General features: G+C 33.7%; 1 protein-coding gene across 1 annotated transcript; it reads left to right on the forward strand.

Moving 5' to 3' along the window:
- Nucleotides 1-12205: 12205 nt before the first annotated feature.
- LOC125809252 (uncharacterized) lies at nt 12206-16040 on the forward strand. Its single transcript, XM_049488915.1, has 6 exons — nt 12206-12343; nt 12471-12556; nt 12643-12790; nt 14531-14656; nt 14792-14995; nt 15759-16040. Exons 1-6 carry the CDS (start codon nt 12245-12247, stop codon nt 15897-15899), a joined length of 804 nt encoding a protein of 267 aa, XP_049344872.1. The 5' UTR covers nt 12206-12244; the 3' UTR covers nt 15900-16040.
- The last annotated feature ends 10465 nt before the right edge of the window (nt 16041-26505 follow it).

Here is a 26505-nt window from a genome sequence, read left to right on the forward strand (position 1 = left end):
GTTCGTCCACCTCAGCCTCTGAGCCCTCAGGTATACCAGCTCCTTTTTTTTCTCCCTCACAGGTTCCAGGTGCCTCCTCATCCTCCCAGCCTGCTAGAATCACTCAGGCCATGATCTTAAATATGGGGCAGTTGACCTATTCAACTGATGTGAGAGCTACCCGACTGGAAAGGTCTGTTCCAGAGATAATTAATAGGGCCATACTAGCAGCGCTTAATCCCATTCAGACTTCTGTTGATGCCTTGACAGTAAGAATTATGGCTTATGAGAGCAAACAACGGGAAACCTCTGAGGTGACGGCTTTAAAAGCCGAGATTGCAAGTTTGAGGAAGGACGTAGATTACCTTAAGTCTACCGACTTCACTTCACTTATAGAGAGGGCAGATGATAGGGATGTTCTTGTGGCCACCGGAGATGTGCAAGGGGACGGTGCAGCAGAGGTAGAGTCGGATGCAGAAACCGACGAGTAGTTGATAGCAGCACAGGTTGAGGAGAGAAGAGAAAGCCAAGATCGAGCATATTCAGAGATCTGCCAGATCTAGTAGAGACAGTTATGCAGTCGGTGATCCAAACATCGCCGACCGAGATGTCCACAGCAGCCCCTAGTGGATCTGGCACTGCTTTTCCATCTGAGACTACTCCGGGCACTGATGCCCCAGCAGATAGATAGACTATGTAGCCAGGACCTTTCTCTACCCTCTTATCTATCTTGCTTACATCTACTTTTGGATTCTTATTACTTGCATTTGAGGACAAATGATCTTATTTGAGGTGGGGTGAGGCCCACCTTATTTTGCTTGTTACGGATATTCGTGTTTTGAATACATTTGGGTTGTATGTTTATAATTATGTTAATAACTACTTTTCTATGGATGTTTGAGCTCGTGGCTCCGTTTATTTTAAATACAAAATGATTTTGATCCTTTCGAAAAATTTTGAATTTTTCGCACATTTTTGCCACCCCTCGTGAGTTGAATGTGGTTGTTCATTTGCAAAAATTTGAGTCTCGGTTTTGATCAATACCAATGACTTGAATAGTGCTCTCAATTGAACGAACATGAATGTACGGCTACGATGAGGCCAAATGAAGTTGCATAGACAATATGTGAACTCATTGCATCTTGTGTGATTAGCCATTTATCGAATTAATTCTCTTGTAATGACCGTTGCACACTAGCGAAAGTGTGTAGTTTTGTTTGACTAAAGTGTCAATGCCTTGTGTGATTAGCTTGCTTTGAAACTTGCATGAATAAACCTAGAATTTGCCCTGTGTTAGTCTGATTGATTTAGAAAGGTGTTCTCTTGAAATGATCTTAGGCAACTTTAAAGAGTGTGAGCCAAATTTGACATATACCTCTTTTGTGGTCTACCCGTGAGTTTGTGAAACTTTTTTGAACACCCTTTGAGCCTTACCTTTCTTTGGAAGAACCTTGATGTACCCTAGACCTTACTTGACCCACTACCTACAATCCTCTTAATTTCTGATGTAGTGAATAGCCAACTTAGGCCAAAAGCCTAAGTTGGGGGTGTGGCAAAAAGGAAAAGGAGAAGTCAAGAAGTGCTAGAAAAAGTCCCCCCTAACCCATGGGATTGCATAAGTGGAAACCCCTTCAATTTCTTTAAAAAAAACCCTATGGAATAAGGTACGAAGGAAATCGGGTTTCCAAGCAAGCCATAAAGGTGAATAAACAGGTGAATTAGAAGCATTAGAAAAATATTTGATAAAGGAGGAGAAGGAAATGCCTTGAGAATACCACATCCCACGAGGAAGGAGTCTTGAGCCTAAATGGCCATACATTTGCACTAATCCCCATTACAAGCCTTAGAAAGACCTTTTTGATCTTGAGTAAGCCGAATCAAAAGTCATTAGAAAATAAGGGAAAACCTATGGGTGAAAGCATGCATTGAATTGTTGCATCTGATTCCTGATCTTGAATTGATTAACCTCTGTGTGTGAATATGGAATCATTCTTCATGTGAGGGCATTTAGATACTTTTTGTCGAGCTTGAACTCGCACAAGTAGCAAGTATTGCGAGCATGAGAATCTCTGGTAATGGTGTGTCACAACTTGAATCTTTGAGTGCACAGTTGATCTTTGCATAAGTAATTTGAATCTTGTTGTGTATGTTCATGATTGAGTCTTGTGTAGCACAGTTTGAGACACCCTTTTTGAACGGCTGAACTTGAGTTTGCTTGAGGACAAGCAAAAGTTTAAGTTGGGGGTGTTGATGAGTCCACAAACTGGACTCATTTAGGGCTTTATTTTGATAGAAATAGTGTCCTCGAATGCTTATGTTGTCTCAATATCTGATGAAAACTCTTAAGTTTCAGGTATTTCAAGTTTTAGTGGAAGCATGGACACTTAGGCGCAAAAAGGAACAAAAAGGCTCAAAAGAACGAAGAAACTGAAGCATGAGCATCGCCAAGAACCTTTGGCGATTCGCCGAAAGGACAAACTCCGCCCTTTGTTCCTGTATGTGAAGCCCTGAAGGAAGAGGATCAAAAAGGCGATAAAAGGAGCAGTCGACGCTTCGCCGAATAGTTCCGCGATGCAGTACTATACCGCCCAATGGTCCAGAACGTAAAGATGTTGAAGGCAAGCATGAAACGGCGATAAAATAAAAGAAGGGCAAGTCGCCGAGTCATTCGGCGGCATCGCCTAACTTCGCCGAAAAATCCACCAGCGCTATTTTCTAAAGTCTATAAATACCAAACTTATTATTAATTTTAGGAGTCAAACTTTTATTTTAATTCCCATAATAGAATAGTACTTTTTGGATATTTTTTTCTCAAGTTTGGAGAGGGTTTTTGGGAGACTTGAAGAAATAAGGATTACATCTTCCCCAAGTTGGAAGTGGGTCTTCTCCATTCTTCTTCCTTTGCTTAAATCAAGGTTTAATTTCTTATACCCATTTGATTTTACTATCATTTTAGGTGTATTTTGTTATTTCTTGATGTGTGGCTAAAAACCTCCATTCATGGGGTGTGATTTAGCAAATATGTGTTGATATTATTGTTGGGTCTTGCTTGCAGATAGGTTAGATGTAGTTTAATGGTGATTTCACCTAGTGGTTGTGGTTTAATCTAAATGGTTTGTAGTTTCAAATACAAAGCCACCCATGTATTTTTGGCTTACCTAAGAAGGAGGTCACGAAACCAAGACCACTAGACTGATGGCCTAAGGAGTGGGTCGACATGAGGTTCAGCCCGAGAGGGTGATCCCTAGTCCCATATTCTAACACTCAACTCGAGAGAGTGAGTCGGGTAAAGTGTAGGCTGGTCTTCATGCGGCAAATGGGTGTCCGAGAGGAACGCATTTGAAACGGGGTAAGTTACCCGAGAGGGAACTTAATTCCATTTAAAGCTTAGCATAGTCACTATTATCTTACAAATTTCCTTTCAAAAGCATGTACCCAACTACTTATCTCAACTTGTATTGCGGTCACACCCCAAGAACATTTTCCCATACTTGATTTTCTTGTTAAATTTTTGTTATTTTTACTAATTGTGACAAAACCCTCAAATTGATATTTGACACTTTCGTGTCACCCCCTTTAATTTACCATGTTTTGTTCGTTAATGTCTTTAGCTACGACTAGTTAGAGCTTAATTTTATTTTTTATCAATTCTCAAAACCACTCCCTTGGGACACGACCCCAACCTTTAGTTGGGTTACTATACTATCGACGATCGTAGACACTCATACCGTAGGTTAGTGTCGTTGGTCACGATAAGCATCAGGGATCAAAACCTCCCTATTGGCTTGGTCATGGATTGAGCTAACACTTGAAAAGCTGCCATAAAATCTGCATTAGTCACTTGTTTGGTCAAAGGATCGGCCGAAACTTGTGGAACCTATTGAAGAGCTTCTCTTTCCACATGTTCACATGCATTCCTCCTAACGTATGCTCTTCGAGGGACAATATCCGGGAAAACATCGGGTAGGGATTAGAAGATAGACATATAGAGTTACACTCTATTGCATGACTTTAGAATGATGAAAGAAGTGGAGTTCCCTATATATCTTATAGCACTTCACATTCATGAACAAGACTCTACTCGACGTGGCTTATGAGACATCCTAGGACCTTTCTAAACTTTGTGCTCTAAATACAAAGTTTGTCATAACCCAAAATATACCCTAGGTAAACCATGGTGTATAGAACCCCATGAATCCTTACACAAGCCACTTAGCATACATCATACAAGATAAGAAGTAAGGAGTTCAAAAGATAGCATTTCATACGAAAGAGTTTAACAAATACGGAAGTCTAACATAAATATCAGAGTCATCTAATACATCATAAGAAAAGTGACTGGGACGTAACCCATACATCACATACAAAGTTGAAATGAAATGACATAAAGCTATAAAAGTCATCTTGGTCCTCGGAATATGAGGACTCACCGATATTCAAGGTCTATGAAATTAACTAGCCACGTGTATGGGAGGTAGGAGCATTGGTCCCTACATTAGTGAGATAATATAGGCACAAGTATGCATTAGTACATGAAATGCAATTAGTATGAGGCAATATGTATAAACATGAATCATGATAATATAAATGACTTAAAACGAATAGACATGATCATTATAAAACATTTAGAAGTTTTTCGAGAAGAATGATATGAAAACATAATACATAGCCAAATACATCAAAATAGATGGCATAAGGAAAACTGTGAAGAAAACATAGTCATTTTGTGAGATCTTAGCTTTAACTGATGTTAAAACCATGAGAGCTATATCATGGAATCTGATATATCCCTTATACCGAAAGAAGGGGAATCTACTTGTTAAGGTAGAATTCGTACATATCATCATTTGCTAACGTGGATTCACTAGCTAGGTCATTTAAGACAATTCTACAGGGACACGTAGTTTGAGACTAGAGGTTGCTACTAAAGACTATCCTATTTGAGCCTCCACCTCATAACCCTCTCGGTGCTAAGTCTAAATCACAACGGAATAGATAAAAGTCAAATATCAATTTAACATAGGGAAAGGAAATGATCAATACCAATCCACATTTTCAAGATCAAAACATAGAATAGCTTCTTAAACATATTTCTACATGAATGAGAAAATCTTTCACCAACGTGAATTCATTTGTGAGAAATACCTTTCACAATCATGATCATCATAGTAAGTGAGAAATCATTTCACAATAGCATCAATACTTTCCTTTCAAAGTATCATCAATTTATTTATAATCACTTCATGAAAACATGCATATCTTTGTAGATTCATAATTCATAGTTTATGGGTTTATCATAAGACCATAGTTGAAAAGCATAATTTAGGCATGGGCAAGTGCAATTTCAACTAAATATCATAGATTAACATCAATTAGTGCATTAGAAAATTTAATTAATCATAATTAATCATAAAATAAACAAACCCACATTCATTGAACTGAAACCCTACTTTGATAATTTGAAGATTGAACTGGGAACCGGAAATCTTTAGGGACCCCATGGAGGAAAGGACTCCATGGGTGAATACATACATGCCTTGATCCTTTAAGCCCAAGAAAATGGAGAATTTTGAGACTTGAATGGAACCCTAGTTCTTCTTCTTCTTCCTTAGACTTGAGAGAATTAGAAGGATGAATTTGGTCACGTTTTGGGAATTTAGGAGAATGGGTTAAAATTGGTAAATTGGAGGCTTAAAACGTTTATATAAGGCTTAGGGTAGAAGGTAAAACGACATAGTATTGTGTTAAGACAAATAGGAAAAGACCCAAAGTCCCTTTAAAAATAACTGTCGAGAACCTACGGTTTGGACCTATGGACCGTACTGGTCAACCGTACATAGAGTTCAAAAACTATTATTTGACCTAACTTTTGACATTACCCATGTATGACTTGTAGGTCTTCCTACGGTCTGTACATGCCACCCGTAAAAATCAACTTTGACCCTCAAAATTTCACTAAGTTTGGGACTCACCTATGAGACCCACCTATGACTCGTACATAGGATGACAAACCGTCCTAGTGAACCGTAAAAAGGGTACTCTGACTTGTTTTTAGAAAAAATATTTTCCCACTTCCTACAGTTGTCATCTACGGCCCGTATATGCTTCTACGGTCCGTAGATGAAATTCATAGACACAGACTTCAGCCCAAAATTTTTATTTTCCTTCTTTTCCAAATCCCAGGTGTTACAAATATGCCCCGTTTCCTTGTAGCTTTAGTTATATAGCTTATTTTTAATACTTTTGCTTTTATTTTTCTACTTTTTTTCTTTTTTCTTTTTATGTTTCTTTGTTCATTTAAATTTTTTCAAATTATTTTATTCCTTACTTTTTATTACACCATAATTTGATTTATACTCAATATTTATTTTATGTATATTTTTTCCTTTTTTCTCCTTTATTTCTTTATTCGTTTTTTTTCTCTACTTTTTTATGCAAGTTTTATTCATTTATTTTTTCCAAAGTATTTTATTATGTATTTTGTTTTTAGACCATAATTTAATTCATACTCAATTTTTATTTAATATACCCCTTTTCTTTTTTCCTCATTTATTTCTTTATTTGTTTATTTTCTCTATTTTTTCTGCTTTTATTTTTCTCCTTTACCCCCTTTTTCTCCTTTATTGTTTCTTTTTATTTTTTAATTTTTTAATTTCTTTATATGATTTTCCTTTCCTTTTATTTTCTCATTTTTTTCTGATTATGTTCTTATTCTTTATAATTTTTCTTCCTTTTTTATTCATTTTTTTTTCTCAAATCATAATATTCTTTAGTTTTCACAACAATTTAATTTCATAGTTTTGTCATTCTGTATTTTATTTTTTTACCTTTTCTTTTCGTTTTTTATATCCGATTTTTTTTTCATTTGTTTCAGTTTGTAATGATACTACCACAGTATATTTATACACTTTCATGGTATCATTGATGCATGCTTTAGTACTTTAGTGAGACCTCTGTGATACCATCACAGTATATCTACATACTAAGATGGTATCATTGTGATTTGCTTCGTTCATTGATGATATCACCACAATATATCTATATATTGTCATCGTATTATTGATGTGTATTCCAATCCTGTAGTGACACCTCCATGATACCATCATATACTGACATCGTATTATTAAGGATTGTTTCATATAATCAATAACACTCCTCAGATCATGTATGATACCATCACAGTATGTGAATATACTATTGTGGTAGCACTAATGTTTATTTCCTTCATTCATTCACAATACTACTACATTAATGATACCATAACAATATATACATATATTGCTATGATATAATTAAGATTTTCTACATTCATTCATGTATAATCAACTCATTCATCAATGATACCAACACATTATTTATATATATATATATATAATAGCATGATATCAATGATAATGAGCAGTCCTTCAAGGAAGGACCTCATAATTTATCAATGATATCATCACATCACAACATACCATATACTAACATGGTATCATTAAGGAATGAATAGTTTTGTAAATAAATTGGTGAATTTAATATTTTTTTTATTAATCTAAAAGTAATTAGTTAATACATTTATATTTGTGTTTAATTTTTGTTTTTGTTAAAAAAAATATGTTTTATTTTAATGAATGTGTCAAATTCAAATACGATAAGTAAAAATGAATAGATGAAATAATAAATGAGAAAAATGATAAAAGTTACAATAAAAATAAATATATATATATATATATAAAGCTGGAAAAAAAATCGCTGATGTGACATGCTTCATTGGCCTCTATTACTATTTATTTATTTTCTTAGAATTTTTTCTTTTATTTTTTGTTCAAAAAAACTTTTTAAACATTTACTCTCTTTTCTTATTATTAGCAGTTACTCTCTTTCCTTACTATTAGCATTTTCACATTTACCTTTACTATCAAAATAAATTATGTAACGGCTAAAAACATAGTGGTGCATTTAGTATAATCATAACATGTAGTAATTTCTCCAATTAAATTATTATTAAATATTATTGGAATTAACACATTGATTAATTAACTCCATACAATTGACAGTAACGTTAATTTACTTTTATTACAAAATAAATGGTAGTTTAATTTGACAATATATATAAATTTAAATTAGCAATATGACGTTTTCCTAATCCGACATAACTGATTATCTACAAATTAGCACTAATTAGGAAAGTTTATTTTTTTTAATAATTGCAACATTAATGATTATATTTAATTTCTAATAGCTATTTAAACTCTATTAATCCTCACTATTTTCCTAAGCATATTCTCTCTACAGCTAATTAAATTCCTTCAAAGGCTTAAAGGTACATATTCATCTTCTATCTTATTAACAACTTTCCTCTTTCATTTCACATATGTAATCAGTTGCTACGCACTTTGATCTCTCTTCCTTTTTTAGATCATCTCTAACTACAGATGTCAAATTGTGGAGTGGTATTCGGCTAAAAGTTTATATTTTATATTAAGTTATTGGCAAATAATAACTTATTGCTTTATATTCTATGCATAATTGTATTGTTAGATTAGCATTTTGAGTGTTTTGAGCTTATTATGAATTTTATGTGTGTAGAAAATGTATCAAATGAACATGATAAAAAAAGAGGTGATTCTAGCTCCTTTTGAAACAAAGGAATAACGATTGAAGGATAACTAGGTCCATGCCTCGCGAGATACACATGTGAAGAAAAAAACAAGAGATTTTAAAGTTGATTGGATTTGCCACTGATCCTCTTGAAGTACAAGCCAAAAAAGATTATCTCAATGAATTTGGTTAGTGATTTGATTCCTAATGAAGAAAGAACATGTGAATTTTGATCCATTTTTTTATTTAGTATATGTATCAATTATTTGTTAATATATATGGCTTTCAAGTTCCAACTAATTATAGTCTCCTTGAGAATTATCATTATTTTATTTATTTTAAAATTTTCATCATTGAAATGATCTAATTGTTCATTCTTCATAAATATAATAGAAATTTGTTTCATTGAGAAATGCGTATATTTAAAAATTATACTAAGAATGTCTAAGAATTTTCTTCTATTATTTGAATTAATTAAATTGTTCCAATTCATATAAATGTTGAAATAGTACGAGGATTTTAAAAACATGATTTTGAGAAAAGTTAAGAGGGAGCAGACAAGAAAATTTTAAAAGCAATTAGAGAAGGGATACATTACTTTTGGTTAAAATGTTTTCTTACTAAACAAGTTGAGGCTTATAAAATTTCATGACATTGTTATTCATCAATACATTTTTAACCCTTTTAAATTTTACGGATTATAAATTAGTAGAAGATAAATATTTCATATTTTGAATATTTTACAAAGTTAGATTTAATTTTTTTCCTTTCACTTTGTAATCTATAGTTTTTTTTACATAAAATATGAGTTATATTAACAAATATTTTTTAATGTTAGAATATCTACTTTTAAATTTAAAAATTAGAGAATTTTGTAATTTCAAATTTTAAAAAATCTAAGCTATGAATTGAATTAATTATAAAATAAGTGATATGCAAAGTTTTCGAACTAATTTGAGAAAATAATTAAATTTGAATGTATAAATACATGAAGATTTCATCCATTAATTCATATTATATCTTGGATAAATTTGTAACGAGGTCATATCATATTCCTATTGTACTATTTCTATTATCTAATTTTTCACTTTTTAAAATCTTTTTCTCTCTTTTTAATTCGCTCTTTCTTAAGATTCAAATGATATCAATTTCGATCAAAATTTAGTTAATATATATCTTCTTACCCATATTGATAAATACATGAGTAAAATTATAATTTATAATACTTTTCATATATAAGCTTAGAGAAAGACACTGTTAGTTGACTTAATTTTGGTCATAGGATAATACTCCCTCCGTCCCATTTTATGTGGCAACATTTGACCGGGCACGGAGTTTAAGAAATAAATGAAGACTTTGAAATATTTACTATATTGCCCTTTAAAAAGTAGACTCACTTTTCTCTCTCCTCATAAATGTATTGGAGTATTATTTTAAGATTAAGTGGGACCAACAAGGGTAAAAGAGGAATTGTACCTTTAAATACTTACCTTATTAGGAAATGTGACTTTCTTTTTGGGACTGACCAAAAAGGAAATGGTGCCACATAAAATGGGACAGAGGGAGTAACTAAGAAAAGAGTTTTAAATACTTGTAATTAAATAAAGGAAAAATATTATTTCAAAATTTTAATCTTATAATCAAAAGGAATTGTAGTAAATATCTTTTAAGTTTTAACCATCTAATTGAAGAGGAGTGATTCCATTGTAGTGGGTACTTATATTTCTTATTTTCCCTTTATATGTTTAGTTTCATTCATTTTTTATTGTTTTATTCTTAATGAAGGAAATTTTTGGAAAACAAATATGTCATATATCTGATGAAAGAAACAAACCTACTACTATTAGAATCACATACACAAATACTGTATTTAAAAATGAAAATATTTTTATATATTTTCATTTTTTGAAGAAGATATAATAATAAAAAGAATACCATTCATCTAACTCTAATTTTAATAACAAAATTATATAAGAAAGATTTCATGAATATTTTTAACTATATTTTATGCATAGACATGAAAAGTTTTATCATATTTGTTTGACAAAATTTGTACTTTAGAAATATTTTCTAAATTGATAAATTTATCGCGCAAAGCGCGGATATATTTCCTAGTAATAAATAAGAAGGGGACAAAAGTAATCAATAATTGGATAGAAACAAATTGAAGTACAAAGATGATAAATAATAGGACAAAAGTAATAAGTTGAAGTACAAAGACGATAAATGATATTTCATTAGTCCCTAATTACTTGTCCAATTTTTCTTTTTTACTTGTCAATTTTGACAAATCAAGAAAGATCATTTTTTTACTTATTATACCCTCAATTAATTGATTTTGAAAAAGGTAGAACTTGTTGAAAATCTTAAATTTTTAATTCATCCACTTCATAATTAATAGGGATAAAATTGTAAACTCACTATCTCAATCATTGTTTCTTAATATGTGTGTCAATTCAAAAATTGACAAGTAATTAGAGACAGAGTGAGTAGGACAAAAGTAATAAATTGAAGTACAAAAATAATAAATGAAAAACAAAAAGAAGAACAAATTGAGTATTGGTTCATCCAAACTAAGGGAATTTTGGGTAAAAAATTTGGCTCGTGGGTCCAATAAGGATAAATATATTGGATTGATTTCAATTTGAGTAAATATTTTTTTCCTAGAGGGCTCAATTTGTATAATTTTCTCTTACTTTATTGTATATATTTGAAACTAGCCAAATAGTTAAGGAAAAATTACATGGTTAGGCAAACATATACTAGTTAATTAGTCATCATAGTCATAACTTTAGTTAATTACTACTCGCGACCAACATTCAGTGATAATTACGTGGGCCGGGGTTTCGAGTTTGTATAATTCGCACGTCTGTACAATTCGAAATTTGTATAACTTTTGTATAATGTAATTTTGTATAATATTATTTGTATAACTGCTTAAAGTTCAATTGTATATGTTTGTATGAGTTCGTTTTTTCGAGTTTATATAAATATAACTCAATTATACAAACTCACTAGCAAATTATACAAATCCGTGAATTATACAAACGAGGAATCTTAAATTATATCTACAACCCCAAATTATGCAAACTATAGCTATGAAACATAATTAAGTATATTATAATGGCTATTTACAAAAATTCCCCAATAATTATTGGATAAATTACAGAAATCACATATTTTTAAGACAAAATTACAATCTATCCTTTAAAAGTTTATAATTACAGAAATCCCTCAAATGGATATAATAATATAAGCGCTGATACATTAATCTGATGAGCGAGATACATTAATCGTTAAGTAAGATACATTACATTTTATACATGATACACTAATCTGATGTACATTTTATACATGATAGATTAATATGATGCGCGAGATACACTAATCTGATGCGTGAAAATGAGAGATTTTGGAGATTTGTAAAACTTATAGAGGATAATGGTAATAAGTAAACTAAAAGGTGGGATTTCTGTAATTAATCATAATTAATCCTTTCCCAAATGTAGCCCAAAGAGGCCCAAAGAAAATCTGGAATATTAAGATGAAGCCCATACCTTTAAAGAAGCCCAAATAATTTTGTAGTCTTCCTTTGCTACTTTCGTACTATTCTATCCCGCAATAGATTCAGAAGTGAGTGACAAATCTTTTGTGTGAATGTAATCGAAAGCAGTATGATTCAATGGAATTGAAGCTATGTCAATCCTCTCATCCATTGCCCTGTAAATCCTCTTCATTTAGAGCTAACTCCACATACAAGCACTTCAGTTTACTTCCTAAGGTTCTCTTCAACAGTTTTTCTCATTATTTCTGATTTTTTTTTCTTTCTTGCATGTTGTTTTTTTAGTCAGTAAAGTGAAAATATGTTTGAATATTGGCTAAATTGTTTCTGGGTTTTGTTGTCACAGAGGTGTAAATATCATATTCAGGAGCTTTTCTCAAATGGTCAACAATGGAACAGTTCCATTCAATTCTCGGTTCATGTGGTGAAAGAGTAAGTGTTCTTACACGAATGCCTTACTTGTGGGTCTATGAATGTTTCTTAGATTTGAATTGTATTTTGATGATTGGTAATAGCAGGGATGAAACATTGACTTCACTTTCAAAGTTATATGGAGTGCCTATTTATGAAATTGCTGCTGCTAATAAGGAAATTATTGATATTAACCTTGTTTTTGAAGGGCAACATCTCAACATCCCTTCCTATGTTACACCTTACTCCCAAACGGTAACATTTTCTGGACTCATTTGTTTTCATCTCAACAGTTAATATATGATTCATCTAATAACGGTAACAGTAAAATTTGAATCTTGGACTTCTACTTGAATTATGTGAACAACTCATCTAAAGGATTACGAGGTTACAGAGAACACACTTTTATTTACTATATTATATTATGTGTCAACTTAGTTGTAGTTATAGTTACGCTTTTCTTTGTATTCTACTGAAGAACTTTGATATCAGTTCATATCCAACTCACTATGGCACTGTTGTAGCTTCTGTTGTTGCCAAAACAAAATGTGTCTGTGGTCATCAAATTTGCTCTTTTGCTTTAATGTGTTCATCGCCTGTGCAGCTTGGTGCTAAATGAATTGGCTTGTGTTTTTGTATCTGTTGGAGCTCTACTTTGTTCTTGTCTAATAATGATGTTCTGTTATCTAGAATGAAATTGATGCGCTTGCTTTATGAAGTTTAATATATGTGACAATAGACCAACAAACTAAATGAGGGAAATGATGCAAGCTTGATCGAGTGATCTCTCTACTCACCAAGTCAAATAAAAGCCTGAACACAATTATAACAAGGTCAACATGACATATTTGCCTATAAAAGTCTTTATCTTGATTTGATGTCATCTAAGAAGGTAATAGGATGTAGGTGCTATGATAATTATTATGCTAAAATTGTAAAATGGAAGACCAAACAGAAAGTTTTGTAGTCCTTTGGTGTTTGTTTAGTTCATAAAATAAGTAAGTACTTCTTCCTCCAAGATGCTACATTGCTACTACAGGAAATAGTCAGTGCTTTAAGGCTCTCATCAATAGGATATCTCGTCATTCTAAAAGGTAAGAATAAGATCTGTTGGACTAGTTCCTTGGCAGTATTATGTGACTTCCTGATGGATTTTATAAAATACCTTGTCATTGGTAGCTAACATTGGAATAGGATTAAAATGTTTGCAATGAAGAATTTTTCCAAACTATCCTTCAGATTCTGTCATCTAATCTACCCTTTGAGCTATTATCCATTCTTGCCATATTATCTTCATGAATCATGCCAGATAAAGGGAAGCCATTGATTCAGTATGCTTCAGCTACATTGTGGTGTTTCTTTTAGCTGCAACTCTGAAGTTTGAACTCGTTATGCCATGTGAATGCAACTCGAAGACCACTTTATTTTCACTTAATCTCATCTGCCCTGCATGATCAAAATCAACTCATGAGACACTTGTTTTTTTCAATCAACTCAGCCAGACATTTTGGTAAAATAAACTTTCATCTCCACTTGGACTTTGGGATTATGTTGATGCTAGTGTCAGTATTTCCTTTAGTTATATTAAGCACATCCAAAAGATGTTTTGAAATCTCAGTTAGTTTGTCTAGTCATCCATTCATACCTCTTGGATTTTGTGGATTGACCAACAAGATTGGGCAACTCCTCGAGATTGATATTTCCAGAATATATCAAGATATATATTTGTGTATTAGCTTTGACAAAACCTTGTGATGGGCTGCATATTTCTAATGAAACTTGGATGAGCATTTATGTGATATAGCAGAGAAACTTTCATTAGCTAGACTCTTTTTGTAGCTGCAGTACAAGTAAAAGTTTTTTCTTATTTCCTTCTAATTGTAATGTGTAACAGTTTTTGTTTGCCCTCTTTTAGTTTGATTTTCCATGAAACTTTCATTAGCTAGACTCTTTTTGTATTCCAAGTTCTCTTATTGATTGTCAGTTTCTTTTCAGAATCAACGAGAGAAGATTAGATTACCTAAAATTGATGTGTCTGAAACAAGCCAACGCTTCAAACTCTGTGGCAACGATATCAACCAGAAGATGTTATATGTGCTTTCATGCCGTCATTTACCATATGTAAGGACTTCCTTGAGATATGTCGTATCTTTGTCTCGTTTAGTTACATTAATTATATGTATTGCAAATGATTAGTATGCAGATCCTTCGGAATGTTAATAGATATCTCAGCAGACTTGTCAATGTTATTATCAGGCTAAAACCAGTGGTTATTTTCTAGTTCTGGTTCCTCTGATAGGCTTTTGCATCAGATGCATAATGAATGCCTTTCACCATAGAGTTGCTAGAAATAAATTGCAAGATGTTCGTCAGGCATCTGGAAGCATGAGATGGAAATTAGCTCTTCGTGATTTGAGCGATCCAGATGCATTATATTCTGATTCAAGACCTGAAATTGAGGTAAGTATTCAGCGCAAGTAGCTAGCAAGAATTACTATCTTGTTTGTGGTCTTTCTTCAATATTCCTCTCTTGGTTATGTTTCTTTTAATTAATTCCATAATTAGCCCCCAAGGCCTAGCTCAAGTGGCAAAAGGTGGAGGATTTGTGGCTTAGATCGTAGGTTCAAGCCCCACAACATGCAAAGCGAAGCCCGGTATTTAAGTGGAGGGTAGAGGGGCGGGCCCATTATCCACTGAGTTTAGAAGGTTGTGATTGGTCCAAAGGGCGGGTCACAGACGGATTTCTTGGTTATCAAAAAAGAAAAAAAAAAAAATTCCATAATTACCTTGGTGGGGCTCAAATCAGCTCTGTAATTTTCACTATATGGCCTCTTTGGGAAAAGATACTTTGGTGACATGTTCTTTGCAATTTGCCACCAAATTTCGGGAAAACTAACAACTAGGTAATCTTTGCAAGTGCATGGAGTAGATGTTTTTCGTGTAATGTGTGTGCATTCATGCATCACATAAGCCTATTTTTCCTTGAGAACTTCATGATTATCAGGAGTGTTTGGATGAGAATTTTGTCATTTGATATTCAACAACACTAGTACTTATTATCTCATCATTCCTGTGCATCATATATAAAATTTAATGTGTGTTTGCCATACTTTCCAATTTACACGGTTTTAAGACTGCAGTGAACAGTATGTAATTCTTGCTTTGATTCTGTTACTGTTGCGAAATTTGACTGCAAAACTAACATATTGGAACTGTTGAACAGAATGTCACCGATGATAGAGAACATCTCCAATCTGAAGAGCTTTCTCGTGCTTATGCAAAACTGGACGGCGATTATCAGAAGTTCCTATCGGAATGTGGGATGAGTAAATGGGGCTACTGGCGTGGTGGTACAGATGAATAAGAATTCTGGAGTATGACTGTTGCTTTACAAATTACAATTTCTCTCCATTTATTGATCAATGCATATAAAGCAGGTTTATGGTGAATGTACATAGTACAGGCTCAGTTTATCAAATAGTATTGCCTAGATGAAATCATTGAACTCTGTTTGATTTTCTACCTATTCCTTTCATCTGAAATTAAGATTTCTTGACAAATAATCAGAGGCGGAGCCAGAATTTGATGTTTGTGGGTTCTAAATTTTAAAACAGAACAACATATTAATCTAATATAACAATTGTTAAATTACAAACATATATGTATATATATATAACCACAAACATATAAGCATATCATTAAAATTGCACTCGACAAGTTGCTATGCTTTGAAAGCAGAAATGATCCATCATTTGGTACACTTTCAAATACTTCATTTATTAATATGAAGCTTTGAGTTATTTATTTCAAAGTTCTAAAATATTATTTGGTAAAAGGTAGATAAGTGATATTTTAGTATAGATTTTGAACATTTTTTTTTCTATAATCCCAATAATATTTTAAGTAAAATTAAAATTATTAAATTCACCAATAATATTTTTGGGACCTAAAGGAAAGGTTTTACTTGCTTCACCCTTGAGCCACTCTTGCCTTGAAAGTTGAAGTTCCGAGAAGCAAACAATAATTTAATTAATATAATCAATTATTAATATGTGGAACAGTCTTAAAATTAAAGATTAAAAATAAGATCTTTGAATAATTTGTTAAACAATGTAAAGACAAATAAAAAAAAAAAGAGAAAAGGGAGAGCCGAAGAGGAACTGAGAAGAGTAAATAGTACTTACTGGGGCAGAGGTCTGCACTTTGACAACAAGCCGTAACAATGAAGTAGGTAGTAAAAAATTAGAACCCTAACTTTTTAAAAAAATAAATTTTGGATTTAATGTTTTGTGCTTCAAAAGAAATCAATAGTGAGATGTTGTTTTAGAATATGATCACTATATTTTTGTTACTTACAATTAGGGGTGTTCACGGTTTGGATAAAAACCGATCCAAACCGAAAAACCAAACCAAACCGATAAAATAAAATTGATTTTATTTGGGTTTGGTTTAAGATTTTTGAAAATCAATAGTATTTGGTTTGGTTATGGTTTTATTCGAAAAAACCGAAGAAATAATCGTACCGATGAATTATATACATATATTTTATTAATATACCTACTTAATATATTGTTTTTATAAACAATTTTAAAGATCTTATACATATTTTCATTAAATTTTCTTTATAATTTACTTATTGAAAGCAAAAATGCCCAAGATGAAACATTTATCTTATTGATTTCATGTTTATGAGTGTCTATGACAATTCTTTGTGGACTGAAAATGTTATTGCCTCTTCCTTCTAGATCAATATAGTGAATTTTTAAGCTTTATTGATAATAAATTTAGTGATCGAAAGTTCAGTAATTTAAGTCATTCTAACTATTTTTCGTTTTGAATGGATTGTTGTCACTTTTTTCACATTTTGAATGAATTGTTTCTTTTATTTTGTATATGGTTAATGACCGAATAACCGAACCAAACCAACCGAAACCGATAACCACCAAACCGATAAATGTATATTATATTTGGTTTGGTTTGGTTTTGATAATTTTAAAACCGATTAAGTTGGTTTGGTTTTGGTTTTGACCAATAACCGATCCAAACCGACCCGTGAACACCCCTACTTACAATTATCTATTTTGAAATTAATAGTCAGATATTGTTTTGGAGTATGACACTACTTTTTTATTATTCTCAATCATCAATTTTCTGTTTTATTGTTTGAGAAAAGAATTTAGAAAAATCTATATAGGAAAAATTGAATTAAAGGAGGGTAAAAGATAGGCACAAAGCACATTTTTAATCCAATATAAAACAAATTCGGAAAAACTGAATTGTTGCCAGTGGGGCTCGAACCCCCATCCTGAGACTCAAAACTTGCCCGCGCTTACCACTGCGCTACCCACCTTAGTTTGATGTGGGTTCGCACGCAATATTAACATATATTTGTACGTGATTTTTTAGAACGTATATAGGGTCTACGTAAAAGCCAGTGGGTTCGTCTGAACCCCTATTTAACACTGTAGCTCTGCCCCTGCAAATTAATACCCATCCGTAGAATTGAATGAAGCCTTTAGCAAAAAAATAAACATTTTTCTTTTGGCTTCCTATCTAATGTGTGGTATCGGCATTGGAGCCTTCCAATCCAGATTCGTGTCGGGTAGCGGGGTAGGGCCCATTTGGTGGTAGTGCTTCCTATCAATAATTTTGGGAAAAAAGAATACATGTACCCCAAAAAAGGAAACTATTTATAAGTCATTACTCCTTACTTTCATATCCCCTGTTTTTAACTACTAATTTGTGTTTACTGTTTGATATCATCAATATATATATATATATATATATATATATATATATATATACTATGATGGTACCAAAGAGGAAGAAGCATCACTTCAGTGAAAACACTGCTCAGTTACAGCTTGATACTATTAGAGTATATATATATATATATATATATATATATATATACTGCTTGTTACTATTAGAGTACATAAATATCATTAGAGTATACATATACTCTGATGGTATCAACAGTGGTTCAATGAATAGAAAAAGTGGGGCAGTCAGGTAAATAGTTTGGGTTGTAGGTCTAATCAGGGTAAATATATTGGGTTTTCAATTTGGGTAATACTTAAGTTTTTTTAACCTAAATACACATCTTAATTTTACCATGATTTCTAAAATTTTTGACCATTTAAAAATTTTCAAAAATCCCCTCTAGGATATATTGGTTCCCTCTCGATAATACATCCCTATCCCTCTCGGATACATCCCTCCCTTCTCAGATACATCCCTCTCTTATGTATCCGGATGTCCTATCCCTCTCTAATACATCCCTCCCCCACTCGAATACATCCCTATCCTATGTATCTGGATGTCCTATCCCCTCTATGATGCATCCCTCCCGTCTCGGATACATCCTTCACATATATATCCGGATGTCTGTTGATGTATCCGAAAGTTCAGTGATGTATCTGAAATTCTAGTGATGTATCCGAAATTCATAAATTTTAAGGGATTTTTTTAATTTGGAAAAGAGTAGGGAAAAAATGTAATTAGCTCTTAACACTATGAGATTTATGTAAATTTTACTAAATACTTTGGCTAATGGGTCTAATTTGTATAGTTTTCCCAAAAAAATTCATATCATAGCTTGAAATCAAAACCTCTAGTTAAAAGGGAAAAAGTCCGAAGAGACAAATTAAGTATTTCCTTCACCGAGTGCAGTCTTAAGATAGCCAACTTTATTTCTATTAGTAAATAAAGTCATTGTATGTTCTCACATTATCAATCACTTAAAGGGATTATTTGGTAGAATGTATTAATAAAAATAATGCATGTATTAACTTTATGTATTTATAATATCATGTTCTGAACAACATTTTTATGCTATTTGTAACTAATACACTTTTTTGTGTACTAAGGTGTATTACTAATCCACAGATTTCTACGTATTAGTAATACAAGGAGATTTAATACATGTATTAGTATGGTTAAAGACACAATTATCCCTCAAAAATCTCTTTACATCTTTTCCACCATAATTGTGGAGGATATCTTTGTAAATAAATATTTTTATGAATGTTGACTATTTTTAATACACCAAACCAAACGATACATAAGAAATAATCTATGTATAATTAATGCAACCATAACTAATACTCCCTTCGTTCACTTGTACTTGTCACTTATTCCCAAAATAGATTTTCATTTTTACTTGTTACTTTTGACATATCAAGAAAAAATAATTTTTTTTTCATATTTTACCTTAGCATTAACTACTATTCTCCAAAAAAAAATTCAAGAGTTAATACTTACCATCAATTAATAGTGATAGTGTGGTAAAATACATATACCAATAAATAATTTTTTAATGGGTGTGCCAAGTCAAACAGTAACAAGTAAAAATGAACAAAGGGAGTACAAACATTATTAATGCAAACAATTACTAATACATTCTATTTAAAATTATTTGTATACACCCTATCAAACCATCACTTAAAAAAGTAAGTAGACGTGTGGACATAAATTGAGTGTTTTTTGAAACCAAAAAAAGAGAGTAGTATTTGAAGTCAAATTAGAAAAATCGTATTTAGGAGTAAAATTGTGTTTGAATATTCTGTTTATTTGGAGAAAAAAAAAGTTGAAACTTGGTGAGTGAAAAACGATTCACTTGAAAATTGGTCAAAATCTTTTTTTTTTTCAAATGTGAAAAACTTATCTTCAAAACTAACCAAACAATAGTTATATTGTTTCGTCAATGAAAAAAATTATTAACGAAAAAGATTTGACGTTATAGGGGTCATCATATCAACTTGTGGAACCAGCCCGGGATCAACCCTAACTCTACGTAACCTCATCTAAGACCCGCTTCTTCAGCATGAACTGACTAGTACAATTAGCCAATATAGTTTGGTCAATAGTTGAAATTTCTCCTCCATATCTTTTGACCCTCCACACCATGTCCTTAGTCTACTGCCCTAAATATACTAATGCCTCTGATCGGTTTTGATAGAATGTATGCGTCCACTATTCGTCAAGGACCAGGTCCCTTGACACAGTAAGAACAATAATTAAAATGCAAATGATAAAGTCAAAAACACAAGCAGTTTACATGGAAACCCTCTTGCTCAAGGGCGGTAAAAACCACGATTTGTACTCCCAGGATTTCAACCTAACTCCATTTCACTCAAAACGGAGCAATGTTCAATTACAAACTCTTGTAACCTAGGAATTTAACTCTAAATCCCTTCCCCATCAATGTAGTAACTCTACTACAAAGAGAACTAAGAAATAACTCTATTGCCCACTAAAACAACTAACTCTAGTTGATTTAGACTTCAACAACTCAAATAGCTAACTCTAGCTATCACTCCAAACGATACTCACTAAGAACAATCACTGATCCACTTCCTTTATAACTCAGAAAGAGATCTACAACGTGAAACACTGAAATATAAACCTAAGAAAGACTAGGAACAAAGATAACTCTATTTGGTCCCTTGTTGTTTCGCCGGAAGACATTTTAGGTGTGTGGTCTTTGCAATATTCTTCAATCCTTTTTGAGAGTACAAAAACTAAGGTTGTGTCTAATGATGTTGGCCTTCTATGTGATGGGAAAGAAAACCCAAAAGTAAGGCCAACAATACCATTGGCCAACGACTCTACTGCACAGCACAGACACGCGCCGCACTCCTGCAGGACTGTTGTTAGTAGTGTACTATTTCCAGTTGTCATTTTCACCAATAGGAGCATGGTTCACACAATGAGATCAGGTACCCTTACCAAATCCCTTTGTTTGTCAAATCATCAAAATTAAAATATAACATTTTCCTCCTTTTGATGATTACAAACAAATCAACATTTATCACCTATCAGCAAGCCAAACAAATTCCCCCTGTCAACAGGCTTCCTATTAACAACAATATTATAACAACAATACTATATCACCTTTTTCAACAAGATCTCCTAACCCAACCAACCTTCAACCTTTTCAACAACATCTCCTAACCCAACCAACCTTCAACCTGAGCATGCAAATATTTTCCCCCTTTTGGCATCATAAAAAAGAAAGACAATAAACAAGATTGATAGAACTATGGACAATTGCCAACACAAGCATAAAAAGAAAAGCATGAAAGTAAGCAAGGCTATGTACAAAACGGAGATCCATTTCACTGCATTTAAAGAAAACATTCAATACATTATAATTAAAATACCAAGATAACTCGAGACACTACCCACACAAGGATAAGGGGAAAGAGGGAGGACTTGATTAAGGATTAGAAAGGGACTAGGAGGAGGGAGGTTTTTGGGTAAGGGATTGGATGACGAGAGTGAGCCGATCGTTGGCAGCATCATTGGATTTGATAAGCTTTTCTTTCAATTCAGCATTTTCGGCCAAAAGAGTTTCATTCTTCTTCCTCAACTTAGAGACTTCAGCTGAACCAGGTCCCTCTGTTTGTGCTTTTGACAATTGTGCCTTCAGTAAGGTTATCTCAACGTTTTTTTTGCTTACCAGAGCAGTCATCTCTTCTAATTCATGCTTCAGTTGACTCTGCTCAACCACCAACGCAGAAATTTTGCTTAGATGCCCTGTCCTTCCTTCCATGATCTCACACTCAACGAGAGTGTTCATAGAGAAAGTCTGTTTCATAGTCCTAATTGTTCCTGCTTCAAGAGGAATGTCCAGATGTTTGAACACTTTATTGAGGAAGTAACCATACCCTATACCATGTTTTCCTTTTTGAGTTATGACCGTCTTGTACATGTGCTCTAGCATGAGGGTTGGAAGATTCAAGGGCTAGAATGTATTTAGTGCCTCTATCACAAACAGATCAGTCGCAGAAGCAATTGTCCTCTTCTCAGATCTGGGAAGGAGCACTTTGTTGACAAACTCAAAAAGTAGTTGATAATATCCCTTGAAAATTTTCTTGGAGATTCCAACACAGTTCAACTTGGTGAGTTTGCCGCATTCCTTAGGAAAGCCCTTGGAGCAAAATTTCCCAATCAGGGATCTGATCCCCTCCCTGGGAACGTTCAAGATTTCACCCAATATCTCCTCATTCAGATAAAGAATCCTATCACCTACTCGTGTGTTGATGCTACCATTCTCAGTAAACTCATAGTTGTAGTAAAAATCCCTTACTTGTTGCTCATGCAGAACATGAGTGTGATTTGTAAACAAGTGGGTCCATGATTGGATTTCAAGTGCATCAACTATAGTGCACATCCCTGGCTTTGAGATTATTTCATATCGAAGACCCTCCCGTTCAGAACCTTCTGTTTCATCAGATTGTCGACAATATCCTCTTTATACCCTTTCTTCTCAGCCTTCACCTTTTACTCTTCGGACCTGATCTCTCTTCAGACTCGGACTCAGAGTTTCCAAACAATTCATCAGTGTCAGGTGATACTTCTCTTTTAGGTGACACTTCTCTCTTTCTCTTGATGTCTCCTTCACCTTCTTCTTTCCCTTCTTTGACACATTAGCCCTTTTTCCTAAAGGTTTTCTGCTTTTAGGTTTCTCCTTCTTCTTGCTCAGTATTTCTTTCCTTCTTTTCTCCACTGTAGAAATAGCATCCTTAGATATAGTGTCATTGTCCTCCTATTCATTTGAAACTTCCACTACCCCCTCATCAGTAATTACCTTTTCCTGTAGTCCAGACTTCCTTCTTTTTCTGCTTTCTGTAGTACTAGCCTTGTTTGCTTTTATGACATCATTCATGAACTTCTGTGAAGCACCTCTGGTTATTGCATTGTTGATGTTTCCCCTGTAAGTTTAATTTCTCCTACCCTTTGATTGAGATGGGAACCATTCTTCTCTGTATAGTCCATCTAAAAGGAATGTTGTCCTCATCTTCTTTCTCGATAGAAGAGATTGGAGGAAGACTAACTATTGGTGTCCTGTCAAGCATAAGTTCGGGCATTTCAATGGAGTTTTCCTGAGTTCTTTCTTAAGAAAAATGTGTTCTCAATCCTACCCTAATTTCTGCAAGACTTTCAACTATTAACTCCTCGCGTGCAGCGTGGATATTAGATTCAGAGGTTTTTCCTTTAGGAAGATCTCATTTGAACAGAAAATCAAATAAGACAGTGAGAGAAGGACCAGGTTGAGATGACTCTAAAGGGGTATTCAGGTCTAGAGAGAGCTCAAGTATATGGGGGCTTTTGACTACTAGATCTAGGAATGTCAACCAGAAGAATGGTTGACGAAGGGTTACTTGTCGGAGAATAGAAAGCAGCAGGGTCAATTTCATTTAAGGCTTCCATCATTTTTCTAGAGGAGGATGGAGAATGAGACATTTTGCAAAAGAGAAGAAGAAAAGAGGAGAGTATTTTCTAGGATTTTAGAAAAGTTAGAGAAGAAAGTTTGAAACAATTTAGGAAGAAAGGCGAGGGAAGGAGTATAAAAGAAAATGAAGAGGTGTGTCAGGTCTCTTTGATTAGATGTGTGGCTTGGGCTTAAAGCGATGGGACAATGGTCAGAAGACGGATGAATGACACGTGGCAGTGACAACAATTGCCATTATTATTTAAAAAATAATGCACAAAATGTTGACCTTTGAGACAAGATCAGGTCCCTCTCTGCAGTTTGAAGATGATCATCTCAGAATTGTAATGTCCTTCCTTTGTTCCAACAATTCATTATGAGTGTATATCTTCAAGAAGGTACGAAGTTGGTCCTATCAAAACAAGCATTACAGTTGTCGAGGATACCTGCCTACTGATCCTAGCCAATGAGGGTTTGATGCCTTTGGATGAATTTGGTTCAATCCATCTTCAGCAGTCCCAGCCTCAACCTGTTGTTCTCAAACTGTTCCTTACTCAAAGCCTTGGTGAATATATCAGCAATTTGATCCTCAGTCCTACAAAACTTCACACAGATGGTTCCCTTTTCAACATTATCTATCAGAAAGTGGTGTCTCACATCAATGTGCTTAGTCCTTTTATGTTGAACTAGATTTTTGGCCATATAGAGAGCACGTGTGTTATCACACAGGAGAGGGATAGTGTGAGTAAGCACTCCAAAATCTTCAAGTTGTTGTTTTATCCACAGAAATTGAGCACAACAAGATGCAACTGCTACATATTCTGTTTTAGCTGTAGAAAGAGCCATTGATGTTGCTTTTTGGTTCCCCAGGAGATAAGAGAAGAGCCCAAGAAGTGAGCCATTCCTGAGGTTCTCTTTCTATCAACTTGATACCCTGCATAATATGCATCTGCATATCCTACCAGTTCAAAAGAATCTTCTGAAGGATAGAGCAGGACCAGGTCCCCTATTTTCTTTAGATACCTTAAGATCCACTTGGCAGCTTTCAAGTGAGACTCCTTAGGACATGCTTGGAACCTTGCACACATACCCACACTGAACATAATATCATGTCTACTTGTTGTCAGGTACATCAATGAACCAATGATGCCTATATACATAGTTTCATGCACTATAGGACCAGAGTCATCAGCATCCAACTTTGAGTTTGTTCCCATGAGAGTATCAATAGGCTTTGCATCCAGCATCGAAAATTTCTTCAAGAACTCCTTGATATACTTTTCTTGACAAATAGAGGTACCATTTGAAGCTTGTTTGACCAGCAGACCTAAGAAGAAACTCAATTCTCCCATCATGCTCATTTCAAATTCACTTCCCATCAATGAGGCAAATTCTTCACACATTACTTCAAAAGTTTCCCCAAAAATGATATCATCAACATATATATACCTGAATAATGAGCAATTCTTTACCTCTTGTTTTCAAGAAAAGAGTATTATCAATTTTACCTCTTTTAACCCATTTTCGAGAAGAAACTTGGGCAGTCTCTCATACCAAGCTCTGGGAGCTTGTTTCAAGCCATAAAGGGCCTTGTCCAACTTGAGCACATGATTTGGGTAGTCAATATCTTCAAAAATCCAGGGGGTTATTTCACATAGACCTCTTGTTTGAGATGACCATTTAGGAATGCACTTTTCACATCCATTTGAAACAGTTTAAACTCCATGAAGGCTACAAAGGCAATGTTAATTCTGATAGCCTCGATCCTTGCCACAGTGGCAAAGGTTTCATCATAGTCAATGCCTTCTTCTTGGTTATATCCCTGCACCACCAGTCTTGATCTTGTTTCTGAACACCCATTTGGTCCCTATAATAGTTCTATCAGAGGCCTAGGAACCAGGTGCCATACTTTACTCCGTTTAAATCAGTGAAGTTCATCTTGCATTGAGTTCACCTAATCAGCATTTTTTAAGGTCTCTTTGATATTTTTTGGCTCAATATTCGACATGAAAGCTGAGAATGCAACTAGATTTCTAGTTTTGACCTAGTTTACATTCCAGAGTTCAAATGAGAAATGAGATTATCAAGAGAATAGGAAGACTTGTGCTTCCACCTTGACTTAGAAGTCAAGGGTTGAGGTTGATCAGCTTTCTTTTCTTCATTCACATAATTATCATTTTCAGATGGAACTATATCCTTTGGCTCAGCATTATCAACCAGACCAGGTCCCTCTTCAGGTTCAGCATCTTCAATGACTTCTTCAAGTTGATCTAGTTCAACAACAATTGGATCTTGAGATCTTTCAGCTTGAAACTCATTCAGACTATCTCTCTGAATCTGAAGAAGTTCTTCTATCTCATCATCATCCTTGTTCTCAAGATCTTTAATACCACCAGTCTCGTCAAAGATCACATGAACACTTTCTTCAATGCATAAAGTCCTCTTATTGTAGACTCTATAAGCTTTACTTGAAGAGGAGTATCCCACAAACACTCCTTCATCACTTCTAGGATCAAATTTACCTAAATCATCATTCCCATTGTTTAGTACAAAACATTTTCATCCCAAAGTCCTCAAATAACTCAATTTAGGCTTTCTATTGTATAAGAGATCATAAGAGTTTTGTTCAGAATGGATCTGATGAAGTACATGTTGGTCACATAACAAGCAGTGTTGATTGCCTCAGCCCAAAGGTTCTTCGGAAGACTTGAATCAATAAGCATGGTTTTGGCAATGTCGACCATAGTTCTAT

The sequence above is a fragment of the Solanum verrucosum genome, unplaced genomic scaffold (genome assembly GCF_900185275.1).
Source record: "Solanum verrucosum unplaced genomic scaffold, falcon-dt-bn FXZP01000062.1, whole genome shotgun sequence".
Taxonomy (NCBI): Eukaryota; Viridiplantae; Streptophyta; class Magnoliopsida; order Solanales; family Solanaceae; genus Solanum; species Solanum verrucosum.

Excerpts from the sequence above, each read along its gene's own strand:
- LOC125809252 (XM_049488915.1), top strand. The coding sequence starts at position 12,245 with ATGGAATTGAAGCTATGTCAATCCTCTCATCCATTGCCCTGTAAATCC. Across the intron at positions 12,344-12,470 it reads ACTTCAGTTTACTTCCTAAG|AGGTGTAAATATCATATTCA; the intron begins GTTCTCTTCAAC and ends TTGTTGTCACAG. Across the intron at positions 12,557-12,642 it reads TCGGTTCATGTGGTGAAAGA|GGATGAAACATTGACTTCAC; the intron begins GTAAGTGTTCTT and ends TGGTAATAGCAG.